Source organism: Syngnathus acus, chromosome 4 (genome assembly GCF_901709675.1).
Source record: "Syngnathus acus chromosome 4, fSynAcu1.2, whole genome shotgun sequence".
NCBI classification, from domain to species: domain Eukaryota; kingdom Metazoa; phylum Chordata; class Actinopteri; order Syngnathiformes; family Syngnathidae; genus Syngnathus; species Syngnathus acus.
Window position 1 is genome coordinate 1322920 of NC_051090.1, and position 16494 is coordinate 1339413.

The window sequence follows — 16494 nt, forward strand, 5'->3', positions numbered from 1 at the left end:
ACTGAGCTTCACGTTTAAGACCATTCAGGACGCTTGGAAAACATGTTGGAACGCGGCCCCGAGGACTAGAGCTTGACACCTGTGACCTTTGACCATGATATTTCCCTAATAAAGTGGCCTGTTATTAGGTACACTTGAAAATGGCGCTGTACCTAATGGAGTGTCCGAGTGACGTCACAGATCAAACAGCCAATCAGAAAGTGGGGGTGAGGGCGGGTGTGGCACTTTTCACTTAAACCAGGGGTGTCGACCTCCAGTCCTCGAGGGGCCGCGTTCCAATATGTTTTCCAAGTGACCCTCGTTAAGCGCACCTGCGTGAAAAGTTTTAGCTCCTTTCACGTTCCGCAGGAGCTAAAACATTTCACGCAGGTGCGCTTAACGAGGGAATCACACCGCCATTTTCAAGCGTACCTAATAACAGGCCACTTTATTAGGGAAATATCATGGTCAAAGGTCACAGGTGGCAAGCTCTAGTCCTCGGGGCCGCGTTCCAACATGTTTTCCAAGATTCCCCTCGTTAAGTGCACCTGCGTGAAAAGTTTTAGCTCCTTTCACGTTCCGCAGGAGCTAAAACATTTCGCGCAGGTGCGCTTAACGAGGGAATGACACGGACACTCCATTAGGTACACCGCCATTTTCAAGTGTACCTAATAACAGGCCACTTTATTAGGGAAATATCATGGTCAAAGGTTACAGGTGGCAAGCTCTAGTCCTCGGGCCGCGTTCCAACATGTTTTCCAAGATTCCCCTCGTTAAGCGCACCTGCGTGAAAGGTTTTAGCTCCTTTCACGTCCCGCAGGAGCTAAAACTTTTCACGCAGGTGCGCTTAACGAGGGAATCTCACCGCCATTTTCAAGTGTACCTAATAACAGGCCACTTTATTAGGGAAATATCATGGTCAAAGGTCACAGGTGTCAAGCTCTAGTCCTCGGGCCGCGTTCCAACATGTTTTCCAAGATTCCCCTCGTTAAGTGCACCTGCGTGAAAAGTTTTAGCTACTTTCACGTTCCGCAGGAGCTAAAACATTTCGCGCAGGTGCGCTTAACGAGGGAATGACACGGACACTCCATTAGGTACACCGCCATTTTCAAGTGTACCTAATAACAGGCCACTTTATTAGGGAAATATCATGGTCAAAGGTCACAGGTGTCAAGCTCTAGTCCTCGGGCCGCGTTCCAACATGTTTTCCAAGATTCCCCTCGTTAAGTGCACCTGCGTGAAAAGTTTTAGCTCCTTTCACGTCCCGCAGGAGCTAAAACTTTTCACGCAGGTGCGCTTAACGAGGGAATGACACGGACACTCCATTAGGTACACCGTCATTTTCAAGTGTACCTAATAACAGGCCACTTTATTAGGGAAATATCATGGTCAAAGGTCACAGGAGTCAAGCTCTAGTCCTTGGGGCCGCGTTCCAACATGTTTTCCAAGATTCCCCTCGTTAAGCGCACCTGCGTGAAAAGATTTTGGTCACTTTCACGTTCCGCAGGAGCTAAAACTTTTCACGCAGGTGCGCTTAACGAGGGAATGACACGGACACTCCATTAGGTACAGCGCCACTTTCAAGTGTATCTAATAACAGGCCACTTTATTAGGGAAATATCATGGTCAAAGGTCACAGGAGTCAAGCTCTAGTCCTGGGGGCCGCATTCCAACATGTTTTCCAAGATCCCCCCACCCCCCCTTCCACACTTGTGCAGTATTGCTTGATTGCAGATCTAGTTTCATGTTGGCAGTTTGGATAACCACAGACACACACACACACACAGACAATGGCCAAGGTGCTGAGGCTTAAGGTCCTTTGGGTCCATCAGTTGCATGTTTATTTGATTTTCCCATTTTGTGAGCTGCAAAGTGCAGCAGAGGCCACAAGTAAACACACATGCACACACACGCTCACACCTCCACTTTTGCTTGGTGAAAGGTGCTTGCTTGGATGAGGTTTGCCGACGATACATTCATAGTGCGGTCGAGGCACAGCTGAGGGGACAGCCTGACATCTAGAGTCCAAGTTAGCAATCTAAGGCACTCAAATGACACCATGGCACAGCTAATTGAATTCAAACAAGCTGAATCATAAAAAAAACAACAACACTTGACCACCGCACACATCGCGTTACACCCCACCCACCCACCCATAAAATAATGGACTGCACAAACTCATTCACAGTTGCACAAAACAAAAAGAGAATATTAGTTGTGTGTTGAGATTGCTTCCTTGGAAAAGAAAAGGCAGCACTGTTAGCGTTGCTAGGACTGACATCACAACCACTTGATCAAGCGGCGAAAAAATGTACACGGGCGAAGGACGCCATGTGGGCCGGGCCGGGCCGAACGGCCTCACATCTCCTGCACGGAGGGAGCGGAGCGGAGCGGCCTCACATCTCCTGCAGAGGGTGGCTCATTTCGATGCGCTCCCGCTTCACGGCCGGCTCGCTCCGGGACACGTCGGCGTCGCTACCCAGGTCACTCAGCTCGTCCGAGAAGGACACATCTGACAAAGTGGAAAAGCTTCAATGAAATCTCATTTGCACACTACTGTATACTTGAGTTGTTGTTTTACCTTTTTCCATGAGTGATGGCATCATGGAGGTCAGGTCACTGAACTGAAGTGTCAAAAAAAAAAGAGATAAAAAGTGAGTTTGAAAGCAATACAGTTGACATTGTGAGCAGGGCAGAGTTTCCCCTCACCTCCCCCATGACAGCGATGGGCGTCTCTCCAGTGGCCTGAGCTACACGGTGCTCCACCAGGTAGAACATGTACTCATCGTACAGCAGGCGGATCAGGTGGAAGGAACCGAAACTGGCGGCACTGCGCAGAGTCAGGTCTCGAATGACCATGGAGCTGGGTGAGGAGGCGGGGCCAAAGGTTAGTACTACAGGTGTGTATCTCTCAATGTTTTGATGTTGCTTCACTTGTCACCCTGATTGAATCTTTCCAATATGTCTTGATTTCATCCCAAGCAATGTTGTGTACCTGTAGAAGGACCATTTCAGCAGAAACTGCCGCGCTGCCTTGGGGAAGCTGGGGCTGCCCTGGTGGGGCTTGAGAACCTGAGTGACCACGTTGTCCAGCCAAGTGGCCCACTGGTCCAGAGAACTCTGCTGCTGCAGGGTGACTTTGAAGTCCTGCTCCAGACGCTGCACCACGCTCTCGTCGCACTGGCACACCCACGACGCCTGCTCCTGTAACACGCCACACGCACACAAGGCGTCAACAAAGAGTCCACCCGGTGTTGCCGACTGGACTAAATAATGAAGAAGCTGTCCACAACCTGGACGTTAGCAAAGTCAACCCGGTTGAGGTCGGAGAGCATCTGGTTGATCTGTGAGGTGTTCTGGAGGACGGCACGCGCCGCCTGGGCCAGGTGGTTGAGGCTGGTGTAACGTCTCAGCGTCTGCGCAAAGGCACTGACCACTGCCACCTACGTCAAGAGATGTACCACGTTAAGGTTGAATCCATCATGCTAACATTCTTATGGTATTTTCATTCTGCTGAGTCAGTCGCAAAAAGGCATGCATGTTTGTTTTGCTCACCTTAGTGCGGATGATTTCTTGAGGGAAGCTGGTCATGGCGTTAGTCAGCCATCCCTCCAGACTCTTGGCAAAGTTCCTGATGGCCTGAGTGAGAGTGCCTGCAGGAAGATAAATTGGGTTACAAATCTGCATCTTCACATGACATCTTCATTCCAAATATTTGAGGACTGACTGGGGACAGGGCGCAGCACATCTGGGATGAGGATCTCGACCAAGGCCTGGTAGAGGATGTGATCGCAGCTCCTCATCCATAGTCGTACTGGTTCATATTTACAAAGATTCACCAGTTTCTCTCTGGGCAGCACACCTTCCAGTTCATCGTCACTGCACAAAAGTTGGACGATGATACTGTTTTAAAAATCCGATACTGAACATTTGTAATGCCTGGAAAAGCCTGCAGTTGGTCTTCTGCATAAAGGGCACAAACGAGAAATTGACGTCTATGTGTATGAATTATTATTTTTATTCTAATCTGGGTGAGGTTTATACTAAATAATAAGTTAAACTTTATTCTTCTGGCCCAAAGGTCTGCTATTTCAAGCCTTGTTTCCTGCGTGTGCTCTGACCTGCTGGCGATGGTGGTGCTCCCGTCACTAGATGTCGCTGTTGAGTACCAAAAGGTCTGCCAGAGTTTCTCAATGTAGTGGAACTGGAGGTTCATCACCACATCCAGTGTGGCCTGCAGGGAGGGGAGGAAGAGGGAGGAGGGAGGGAGGGAGGAAGAGGGAGGGTGGGTGGGGAAACATTGAGAAGTGAACCATGGCAACCAGACACACAACACAGATCCTGCAGGCAGGCAGGCAAGCAGGCAAGCAGGCAGCGCCCGCTCACTGTGGGCCCCGGCTGCTTCACTTGCGAGCCAGCAGGAACGCAGCACATCAATCATGGGCACCATTCCCAAAGGTCACATTTAGGTTTCATCTCCACTTCAATTTTGAGCTGAACTGCCACACATTCCTGCGCCACTGGCAATGTGCTCGCCCGTGTGCAACAGAATGTAGAGGCTAGTTACCTTAACTTAAATGTGACACATGAGGAATTCATACAAGAGGACCACCACAATTCTACTGCAACAGATAACGTCAACAGGAATAGATAAAACTCATCTTTTTGCTGAGCTGTTATTTACCGCAGCAGATCTTCTAAGACATTGGCAATGACTGTGTGTGTGTGTGTGTGTGTGTGTGTGTGTGTGTGTGTGTGTGTGTGTGTGTGTGTGTGTGTGTGTGTGTGTGTGTGTGTGTGTGCGTGCGCTAGCCGCTGGATCTTTTTACACAGCAGTGTAGGCTTCGATCACAAGCTATGTTTTTGAGTCTCCTTAACTGTCGCCATGGCAACCTTGTTTACGGTTGCCCCCAGCAACAGGTCAAACACAGAACTCCAAAACAAAAAGGAGAATTCCCCATCCCCCTTTGTACAAGCGCACAGTTTTTGGCCTCACAGGAAAAAGAACATAAAATGAAAAAAAAAAAAAAATCATACTGAGAAGAAAGCACACATAATAATAATAATAATAAGTTATGGCCATGCATTGGATATGTTCTGGGGCGTAAATCTAAATGTTGTCACTCAAACTATACACACTTTATTGCATTTTACTGTCTTTCCCATGTGCAGGGAAAGAAAAAAATCAAAATATGATTTCAATTGAGCATTTGTCGTGCAAGTAACTTTGGAGGCAGATAAGGAGAGGCCTCCGCTAATGAGATAACAGGTCACGCTTGGTTCCAAATGAAGGGGAACCGAGTCAGTAGCGTGAACATTCAACACGTGGAGTCCAGGAGCGGCGTGAGAGTGGCAGACAAAGGCGGAAGGCCGCGGAGCCCGTCCGCAGACAAGGCAACACAAAGACTCGCGGGGAGGCCACCACAAAGACACCGAGATGTCCAGCCAGCGCGCAGAAAGGTTAATTGGCATGTCTTAAAAGGCAGCCGCCCGCTGGTGGATGAAAAGAAGGCTGGAACAAAAGGAGCATGAGGAGGATGGACAAGGGAGCCCGGCGATAATGCGATAAAGCTGCTTTCATCACACAAGCAAATGGCAGGCTGGCTGGCTGTTTGTTAAGCCCCTGATTGTAATGTTTCTGATTATTATTTCCCTTTTCAATGTAAATCAATTGTCCCATAAATGATGTTATATCTTTGCGATTCATTTTTTCCAAGTGTTTTAAAATCTCTAAATAGTCCCCATTTTATCAAATTTTTGTGTGGGGAAAAGAAATTAAGCACAGTGTTCATGTTATAGTAGTACACAATAATAAATGGAGCTTTTAGTAATACACCCACTGCCCTCTTTTTGATAATCACTTGTGTACTTTACTTGAATGTTGGTCATGATGGTGGAGGAAAGTCAAGTACCTCCTCAGTCTAGTTGAGATTTTAAACGTTCAGCTGTACATCTTAATGCTATCTATTCTTAGCCACCATCAGCAATCCCCAATTCAAAGAAGCACTGGCAGGATGACCCAAGAAGAAAAGACAAGCTAACGTGTGATTTTGACGCCGTCGAGGGCTGGCTGCGTACGGCAGTCGCCTACCTCGCAGTGGTCTCTGTAGAGGCTCTGCAGCTTCTTAATGTCATTCAAAGTGATGCGCTCTGGCAGAGGCTGAGTGCCCACGTCAGGAGCGGGGAACTCGGGCAAACTGTGGGCTGTGTCTGCAACGAGCACATCATCAATCACACAAGCTAGCGAAATGACGGCAACGATCATTTTGCTGCCGCTGCTGCTGTACTGACCGATGTACTGCTGATGGTGTTGGCTCTGAGCTGCCACCGACTGTTCCGGAGTGTTGTTACAATGAGAGTTGACGCACAGGTTGTCGGGCATTCCGTCCACCTTCTGCAGAGGTTTGAACCTGCGTGGGCACCGTAGAAGAAAAAGGGACATGACAGTTGATGACTTCTGCCTTAGAAGAAGCATTGAGGAGAGCTAAGAATGGTGACCTTTGTTTCTGGTGGACGGGCTGCTGCCTCATGGCCATGTACTGGGTGTCCTCTTGCAGCCGGTTGAGCGGTGAGTCTGGCTTCACCCGAATGCCATAATAATGATACTTTGAGTTGCCTCTGGAAGATGGAAAGTGCCGAAAGGATGTCATCAGAGAAGCGTAGAAGCGTCATCAAACGGGATACGTGGCTACTTGATGACGGCGGTGGCCGCCGGGGCGCTTCCGTACCTGGTTCCGAGGCGTCGGGTCCTGAGGCCCATGAAGACGGAGCGGATCAGCTTGCCAAAAGAGGCAGCATTGACCGGATCTAGTTTCTGCTCCTGGCAATGGCGCAAGTAATGGTTATAGAGGGAGCAGCGGGGCAGGCTCACGCCCTCCGCCGTCTCGTAGTTGTCCAGCAGCCACTGGAGCTAAAAAAAAAATACAAATCAAATGGGAATCAGACAATGGAGTGGGTGTGCAATTTCACAACAAAGGTGAGGCAACACACAAACAGCAAAGGAAACATTGATTTTTAACACCGCCACAAACACCTGCCCTGTCCGTTTTCTTTCAATACGACGCCACCGTCTGCACTCGTCGTGTTAAGGCTGCTTCAGGACAGGATGTTTGTTCGGAGCGGATCATTGTTTCGTACAAAACACAATGACTGAGGGAATAGGGACATTCATGCAGAGTCAAGGAGTGACAGCAAATGAAAGCAGAGCAGGGATGAAGAAGATCCAAACAATAAGGCACGTCGGTGGGAAAGTGCTGTTGTCAGTCAAGCCGCAGCGGTCGCTGCTGCCTTCCACTTTGCAAACACCGGCAAAAACACGCCGCCTACAAAATCAGCCGCGGATTTCACAAGTTCTCATGTCCTTTTCAAAGAAACTTCCAGATGGACTTACATGGCTGTTGAGCAGGCTGCTTTTGTGACTTGCAATTCCTTCAGACTTTTGGAGGTTTTCAATCGCCATTTCAAGCTAAAGAAAGAAGGAGCATGCAATAAAAAAGGAGGGGGAGGAGGCAAACGAGAAAGATACAAAAAAAAGAGAGAGTCAGAAATAAGCAGAAGTACATTAAAACACAAAAATAAAGACCAAAGGAAATAAGACTGTTAGCAAGCAGCCAGATCGGTCGGTGCATTTCCATTCAAATCAGTCAGTGTTGCCGCCAAAACCATTATTGCCACACAAAAGCATGCAAATCGAGGGGCCGAGAGTTTAGTTGGGTCTGGCCGGCGCTCAGAAACTCCAATGTATGCAAATAGGACCCACAAATAGGGCCACAGGTCACGTCAAGCTCAGAGACAATAGGGCAGCAGTGTCGCAACTTAGCAAACAAAGCAAAACAAAGCCCCAAATACAGTGATGGACCTATTAAGTGATTTTTTTTTTTCTTTTTTATCTTTGATTGGTAAAAGGGACGACGACGACGACGGGGACATTGATTTGAGCCGGAGGAGGAATTCAAGTCCCAGAGAAAAGACGAGCTAGCGCAGCCAACTGGAGACATAGAAGAAAAGGGGGGGAAAAAAAAGAGGAGGCTCCGCTCCAAGCCCTAAGAATGCTCCCGAGGGCTCCTGGCCAAATGGTAATGAGCCCCAGGGGTTGTTTTGTTTCGCAGGGCGCACAAGTGCCTGTGAAAAGTGCTGAAACAAGGCACGGCTGAATTATTCAAGGCAGTGTCCCCGTTTTACAGGCTGTCTGCGGATGGCCCATACTACGCAGCTGATGTCACCGTTTTGCTCCCCGCCCGTAGCATTAGGAACAGGATATATTGTGGGATGCTCACATCATAACGACGTGGATGCTACAAGACAGCTGAACGAACGCATGTCGCTCGCTCACCATGGCCGAAGAGGAGCGAGAAGAGTGAGATATGTGGTTGCGGCTTCCTTCCATGTTTCCTCCGTGGATCAAATAGGTGCTGCCGCTGGAGATGATATGGCTGCTGCTTACGTCCATGGCGATGCCCACCATGCTATGAGGCGGCACCCCACCGCTGGCAGAAGAGACCACGGTGGCCACGTGCGCTCCGCCGGCCTGCGAGTCAAAGTAGGACCCCCCGCTGCTCTGGCCGTACAACTGAGCCTCTGGGTTGTAGTAGGCCGTGCGACTGTGAGGAAGCACTGCGCTGGTTAGCGAGGACATCCGCTCGAATAAAACAAAAATATTAAGTTGGATGTGTAACGCTGTTGTAAGAATGCTTACATTGTTCCGTTGGTGTAAACAGCCTCTCCGCCTTCCCCGACGTAGTGCACCTGGGACGGATAGACATGCTGTGATTGCTGCACCTACAAAGAATGACCATAAATACAAAACAGGCCCATTTTAAACCCTAATTTAGTTTTTTTTTTAAAAAAACAGACACTATGGAAAGTGTCAAGCACCCAGTATGTGCGGGTTTTTTTCAGCCAAGTGAGAACATTGAACGTATGTAGAGTTAAACAGAGTGGTTAATATTTGAATAAAAAAGAAATAAAAAAAGAATGCTGCTAGTTGTCCCATTGCAACTGCAAAACCAAAGCAGCTGCCCAATTGATGTCCTACCGGTGAGGCTGTTTGTCTCCTCAAAGAAAGAAGAAGCGACAGCAAAGCCGGTAAGACAACATTCATGCGAGGACATCGGTTGGGGAATGTTTAGGCAGCGAGCGTTGCAGAAAACAAACTCCGTGTTCATTTCCACAAATGTGTGCAGCAAAGACTGATGCCATCTCTCAGTGCGGTGCGGACAAAAAAGGCGAGAGCGATAGAACCGCGCAGGCAGCATGCCGAGATCCTCGTCCGATTCCCCCGAGAACGGCTGAGAGTATTTGATAAGAAGAGAGGTGCAAAGGCAGCGGGCCAGGCTCAGCCACAGAAAGACACTTGTGAGCAGAGAAAGCTAGCGTAAACATTCAGCTTTCAATCAGCAGCTTTCAGTTCATGCGCGACAGCTTGGCCGTCCGTCCGTTATGGGCTCAGGATGTCAATTGTGGTCCCAATTTGACAAAGAATGCTCAAACTTTGTCCATGTTCACAGCACTGTATATGTACGCATGTACAGTACTGTGTACCTGAGGTGGAACCTGTTGAGCCCTGGATACTGAAAGCTGCTGTACTTGTCCTCCTTTCTGAACTGAGCCTGTGGCTTGTACCAGCGCTCTCTGTGTAAATAAATACAAGACAGATCTGTTACAAAAGTAGCCACGGATTGTTGTACTGTATTATTTAGGATGAGGACTTATTCAATGAAAAACTTTGGAAGAAAACATTCCTATTTCCCCGACTGGTCTGGCTTCCAAAGTCATTTGCAAGAGTCCCAGTTGGCCGGCCGGCCGGCCGGCTAGCTTGCGTCGTTAGCATCGTACCTGTTGGGAGGCCGGGACGGGTTGCACGACAGGGGCCTGGGCCGACGATGACGTCCGCAGCGTCGCCACGCTGGGCGGAGTGTCGGAGCCGCCCTCGGAGCTCTGCATGCTAGTTTGGAGGAGAAATCAAGGGAATGTTAATTGTTGTTCATTTTGCAGACAGTACACATTTTACAGTCCAAATACATAGACTTGGCCACTTCCTAACCACCCCAAAAATAGGAAGCACTCAACTTTCCTTTGGCTAAAATAATGTGCACAAAGGCTTGCCCCCAAAAAGTGGAGAAAACTGAGCAATGGTGGCCATGAAACGATCCAAATGAAGAAAAAACAAAAGTTCCCCTCGGGAAAAGTAGAATGAAAATGACAAGAGGTCCTGATGATAGCCAGCGCTTATTTGGAACCAGAGCCAGGGGGCAAATAATCCAGCTGATGTGAGGAAATTCCTCAATGCTTTGCAAACGTATTTTGGTTGCCATGGGGAAAAATCCATAGCAACCACCCCCAACTCAAATCTCCCCTCCTTCCCTCCCTCCCTCCCTATTCACCCCCGCCAAGCAACCAAGCAACCTCCGCCTTTCTTGCACAAGAACTTTGGAGTGTGACTGCAAAGAGCTGAGTGGGGGAGGAGTGCAATGAAGATGCTCCGGGGTGGGCTGAGATACTTTCATTTAATGAGCAGCATTAAAGACAGTGACTTGGACATTGAGTAGGTACGATGGAAGAACATCCGTAACTCAAACGGCCAAATTGATATCATGGCCATGGAGACGTCCCCGAAAAAAGTTTCGATTCGTCACTGAACTTCCTATTCATGGTCTGCTGTTTGTAATGAGTTTTGGCCCAGCTCCAGCGAGTGGAGGAAGTATGTCTTCTTCAAGATAGAAAACAATACACGATGTGGGTGTGCCACCGCTGGCTTTTCCGCGAGACCAAGCCATGACTAATACACTGAAAGAGTATGTTGAAATGTCACTGTGCGTGCGTGCGCGTATGTGTTTCCGTGTGTGTCAATTTTCAAACAACACTTGGTCTGACACACGGCTATTAGCAATTGCACATTAAAATCTTTGCGATGTGTAACTATCATCCAAATGCGGTGTAAATCAAGTTGAAATACACTTTAAATTTGTAACATCAGAATAGCCTGAAAGTTTGTTTCATGCATTTAGTCCATTGAAGGGCTGGATTTATGTGTGCCAAATTGCAATGTTCCAAAAAAGCAAAAGGGAATCAGGGGAGGCTGTCGCAGAAGGTGAAAAGTTATGCAAACTCCCCCCGCCCTCCGTTCACTCTGAAACACACAAAAGTACAACACTGCAGGAAATGAGGAACACCAGTGCAAAATGCTACTCGGGACGCCCTGCCGTTTAGGGCCGGGCCGGGCCGGGCCGGGCCGCAACGCATTCGACTTGTTCATGCCGCTACTGGCTGACAACTGGAAACAAATCAACAACAGCCTTTCAGTAGTTGCTGAGTTTTAGAAACTGCTCCCCCCCCCCCAAAAAAAATAAAGACTTTTGAAAGGCTTGTAAAAAAAGCTCACTAATTCTATAATGCCGACAAGATTTAAAAATGACAGTTGAAAGTTTTTAACAGGACTCAATCAGAGCAAAACACATACAGATGTTGAATGAAATGAAGGCGCTCGCTCGCTCGCTCGCTCGCTCACTCACAGTCTTGGCTCGTGTTTGCACTGGCTCACATTGTTTGCAGAGCAACAACCGTTGCCGCTGGCAACACCGTCCACTCCCGTTTCCAGGAGCCTGTTGCTATGCGACCGACAGAATACTTCCCAAATCAAACAATGCCATCCCCCCACCTGATCCGTCTATCTCGCACTAAGTAGAAACTTACAACAATAAATACGATGTAAGCTATTAATGTCAGACACTGGGAGACGCACGCGGTGCTCTTCCTGCGGTGCTATTATTAAAAAAATGTGTCCACTTTGTGCTGCTTTGGACTTGATTGAAGAGGACAGGATGAGGAGCTGGCTCACTCGCTGGCTGGCTGGCTCGCTGTGGTGGTCAAAGGCAGGAAGGAGGAATGTTTAAGTCATCAAGTGTAAAACAAGTCTATTCTTCAAGGTTGCTTTGCGTCGGTGCCAACTCAAAACTAATGGGAGCCAAGTCAGAGCGTTCCAAAGTTACTTTGACCAGTGTGTTGTTCTTGTTTAAACAGGAACAGACACGTGTTGAATTTAAATACAGACGTCAATGAGGGGGGCATGAGGAGGCAACAGACACGGCAATCACAATGGGCAACAGGTTGCAATTGAAAATATTTATTTGCTTGCGCGCTTTCATTCGACAACTTTCCGATGACAGCCGGCTGGGCCGGGCCCTGCGAGCGAGCGAGCGAGCGAGCGCTTTTGATTTCATGAGACACGCGCACGCGCTCCAACAAAAGGCTGTATTAAGATGATGGAGATTTCCACAACAGAGGCCGTCTCATTAATTCACGGCTAATCCAATGGCAGTGGCTTGTCGGGGTGCAGATGGCAGGAGAGAGTCAATGTGAGCCAATCGCCACCTCAGGTCGTCAGCAAAGCAACCTGTCCACTCTGTCACCATCGCCCGACAGTGTCACAGCCAGATCAAAATGTTGCTATGGCGACGGTGCGTTTGGCCAAGCGCTACGCTAGCAACTTGCTCCCTCCCCCAACGCTGTACCTCTTCTAACCCTTTCCAGATTTCTATAACTACCCTGTCAAGCCACTGGACCCCGCCCGCCCACCTCCTTCTCACAGCTCAGCGTATTGAGATCAGGACTGGACACCTGAGACTGGCCAAATAAAAGTCTGTTCAAACTTGCACAAATGGTTAATAACTGTCCAAATGTCCATTCTTATCACCGAACCCATCGATTGTAAAATAAAATGAACGTTTCTTTTGTCTTATTTGAAAGAAGATGAAGAAGCAGGAATACAAGAAGAAGAAGAATGAAGCGCAGCAACAGTAGTCATGGCAACTAACTTTGCAAAACAAAAAGAATTTACAAGGAGCATTAATTGGCAAAAAATTGCGCCTTCGGCTCCAGCGTGACACGGGATGATTTATGAATGCAGCTCGGGATTTCGTTTTTCATTCAAGTTGAGCGTAAGAAGCATTTAGAAGGGCGGGAAACGTGTCTTGTCAAACAAACGCTCTCATGGAAGCAAAGTTTTGAGGCTGACTAAACATCTTCTACCAAAGTAGAAAGTCCATTGAAGAAAGGGGGGGGCTCCCTCCAGTTATCCCCGGCAGAGAGGGGGAGGCAATGTTCATTGTAATGCAAATGTCACTGCCTTGTCTACTGTTTGTGGCAGGAAATTTAATTAGCAGTTGTGTAGCCACCATACATACAAACAGGTGGAATGTAAAGAATGCCCGCAGATAGAGAGAGAGAGAAAGGAGAGGCACACTCAAAAACATTTCATTTGGCAACCCGTTTCAACATGTTGCAGCCTATGCACCAATCAGTGTCAACGTTTCTTTGGCATATGACAAGATGTGTTGCTTTGTATCCTAGCAACCAAAGCCCACAACCATTTGCAAGAATCACTCCGATCCCGTGGTTCCAGCCAATCTTAAGGGACATTCATGAAATGTCTTTCCCGCGGTCAAATTGCCATAAGAACAGGACAATTAATTTCCACTTAATAAGCCCCGCAAGGACATGCTTTTCACTTCATTTGTGGGGAAAAGCCATTAGGCAAAAGTTGATTCCAGACAGCAAAGCGTGCAAAATTAGACAGTTTGGACGTCAAATCACAAGGCAGCCTTTTATGATTACAATTGACACTGATGACACCGACCGACTCTATATCTGTGAGCTGGAGCGAGCACTTCTCCCTGGGGCTGCGGCGGGCCTCATCAAGATCGGCTAAATACAGCATCAGCAAACACACGCACACACAGATCATGTGACCAAAGGCTGTGACAGGTCACCTACTGTCCAAGCGACCACTGCAGCTGTCCTCCTGAGAGCTCCACTTGACAACACACACAAGCTTTCACAAAAACGGGGAGGCCCAAAGGATAATAGGCATTAGGCACATTGTAAACTGTAAACAGGAGTAGTAATGGAAAAAAAAAAAATCCATGTTCATCATAAGCGTCAAGGCGGCATCCCATTTAACTGAATGATCCCATTGAAGTGCCTTTTCTTTGCCTCTGCAAGCACAAAGTATGCACTTTAACCGCACAGCCAGATGAAAATAACCTGATTAAAGCACGGCCATTGAAAAGAATAACATTTTGCGTTCTGCTTTCTTTCCATGACTTGGGTGTATTTGTGTGTCAAGTTGCCATGTAAACATAACACTGTCACTCTCATTGCTGGCTTTCTTGGCAGACAGCTTTTTGGAAGGATTATTTCACATGTTTTCGGACATCTTCTCATATAGTGCATGGACATTTTTACATAGACTACACAGTGGAACCTCAAAAGTCAAACAATGTGGAGTTCAAGCAAAACTTTCGAGGGAAAAACACGTCGCAATAGTCAAGCTAACCATGTCGGTTGTTATGCAAGATGCCAGCAAACCTTGTGAGACTTGATAAAGTGTAAGGATAACTGGAAGTGGTACGAGTACGGCTACTAAGTAAAATGGGTGATGCAATTACACCAATTAAACTAATCAGAAGCTTTATAATTTTTTCTAAACAGTCAATTCATATAATTGTTGCAAGTGACAAAAAAATGATATATTCAGTATTTTTTTATTTTTTTTTAGAATTAATGGGCCAAAATACAGCATAACAAAGCATATTGCATAAATAAGCCTTTGAGTACAAGAGCACTGTTGTCATTTGAATTTGTGCTGAAAGTTTGACTCAAGTGATTATGCAGAGCAGGGCTTAATTAGATACACTTTCATGCTGCAAAGATTCTTCTTGATGCTTCAGTGGTAAGCAGCATTACAAATGACCGAGCACCTGACAGCTGTCTCTGAAAAGATCCTTCATTAGAATCACTGTCCCCCTGGAGACAAACAGAACAGACTCCCGTGGGGGGGGGTTCAGGTACGGAAAATGTGGCTGCCAGCTTTCTTATTCCTACACACCTCAAAAGAATATTCTGAAGATAAAAAAAAAAACATTCTATCATATTGTAAATGAAAAAACAAAAAAATGACCCTATAATTTAAGGGCCACAAAGGTATACACACAATGTGCGTTGATTCTATGGTTTCGCTTCAAAGCTGCAACATGCTTTATGTGATGTGTACGTGCATAAAATGGCTTTTGTGAAAGCTCAGTGAGTTCATTCGCCGTGTGTCTGTATGCATCACATATGGTTCATCTCTGCCCAAATAGATCGCCGCAATTGTTTTATTTATAGATTTTAATTTGGAGGTGTACTCCGATGTGGCATGCTCCATTTGCATGTGTTGCTGCGCCATGTGCCTTACAGTAGCGGCTGATTGAAGGTTTACAATAACCGTCATGTTTGAATATACATTTATTTTGTGATCTTCTGTATTTTGTATGTCAATTTTACATTCAACTAAAAACGGTGTGAATGAAAATTAGTTTGAAGCAAGCTCGCATTGACTATTTAGAGAACAATGTGTGCAAGCGTGGAAAAAAAGGCACAATAGTGTTTCATTCATAGGTTTGGGTGTGTTTTGATCTGTTTACGTGTGCTTGAAGCATAGTAGAGGGGGAAAACCTATATTCACCTTTGGGGTGGGGTCTGGATCGGATGCCCCGCGATAAACGGGGGTTCACCTTATACGCTTTAAGTATAAAAGAACCAGCAGCGGAAAGGAACACCATAGCGCCACCTAGCTGAAACATACCAACTCCTTGGACTTGTTTCTTGTGGATAGCGAATGGGGTGAACGAAATTGATCTTCATTCAGCGTTCAAGGTGGAGATCACTCGCGGAGCAGGAGTTGATCAAAGCTGTCGTCGAACGAAGCAATTGGAGTGCTTGCTAAGGACATGAGCTGACAACAACAACAAAGTTTGGGACTACTTGAGCCCGAGCCCCGGGGAGACTCTGCTAAGGATAGCCCGGCTCCGCTGCCACCTGCTTGAGTGCTCGACCGGATAACGGCACTTCACAGTTCAAAGTTATTCGAGCAAGACATGGCTGCCACTGACAAAAGACGTGTACACTTCAAACGGCGATGCTATTAGCATCAAGCTAAAGGCGAAGAGAGTTACCTTAGCCCGACCCTTCCTTCGTGCTGCCTGCCGCGCACAAAAGCGAGCGAGCGAGCGAGCGAGAGCGCCACAACATAGCAACAAGTGGGAAAAGTCATGTTGAAAGCAGCCCAAGTTGGAAACAACAACGACGCGTCATCAGATGTGAACTAGACATTTTACGAAGTGACAGTCAATGACTGGAAGCGTCGGCTAACTGCAACACGGAAACAGCGTTTCAACTTCGGTTGTGGGGGGATCATTAACGCACGGTCGCCATGTCATCACGCCATTCTTGAATAAAAGTCACTTTTGAAGAATATAGTCACCTTAGTTTTGCGAAAAGTTGTGCCTGTGTCTTTCTTGTCACTCTCTCCCACTCGTTCGGTGACCTCCAGATGCTGCTGCTGCTGCGGCGGCGGCGGTGGCTGCTGTTGCTGAGTGTTGCGCCCGTTGGCAAGAAACTGTCTCCACGGCTACAGTCACTATGGCGCGACGGGGTCTCGAGGCAACAGTTGCTACCCTGGAGTGTCGACGTCACGGT

The 16494-nt window shown here is 47.5% G+C and overlaps 1 protein-coding gene across 7 annotated transcripts; it reads right to left on the reverse strand.

The window, feature by feature from the left end:
* Positions 1–1788: 1788 nt before the first annotated feature.
* rfx2 (regulatory factor X, 2 (influences HLA class II expression)) lies at positions 1789–16494 on the reverse strand. 7 transcript variants are annotated; one of them, XM_037248944.1, is made up of 18 exons: positions 15972–16117; positions 9814–9922; positions 9520–9609; positions 8675–8757; positions 8312–8579; positions 7370–7444; positions 6708–6889; positions 6478–6597; positions 6271–6389; positions 6071–6189; positions 4101–4213; positions 3707–3858; positions 3535–3632; positions 3273–3422; positions 2975–3183; positions 2689–2842; positions 2561–2603; positions 1789–2491 (listed from the first exon to the last, which is right to left on the reverse strand). In XM_037248944.1, exons 1-18 carry the CDS (start codon positions 16067–16069, stop codon positions 2376–2378), a joined length of 2298 nt encoding a protein of 765 aa, XP_037104839.1. In that variant the 5' UTR covers positions 16070–16117; the 3' UTR covers positions 1789–2375. The 7 variants fall into 7 exon arrangements, with proteins under 7 accessions (XP_037104839.1, XP_037104843.1, XP_037104840.1 ...); XM_037248948.1 differs by lacking the exon at positions 15972–16117 and adding an exon at positions 16280–16494 and having other exon boundaries at positions 2341–2491; XM_037248945.1 differs by having other exon boundaries at positions 2341–2491; positions 8675–8724; positions 15972–16118.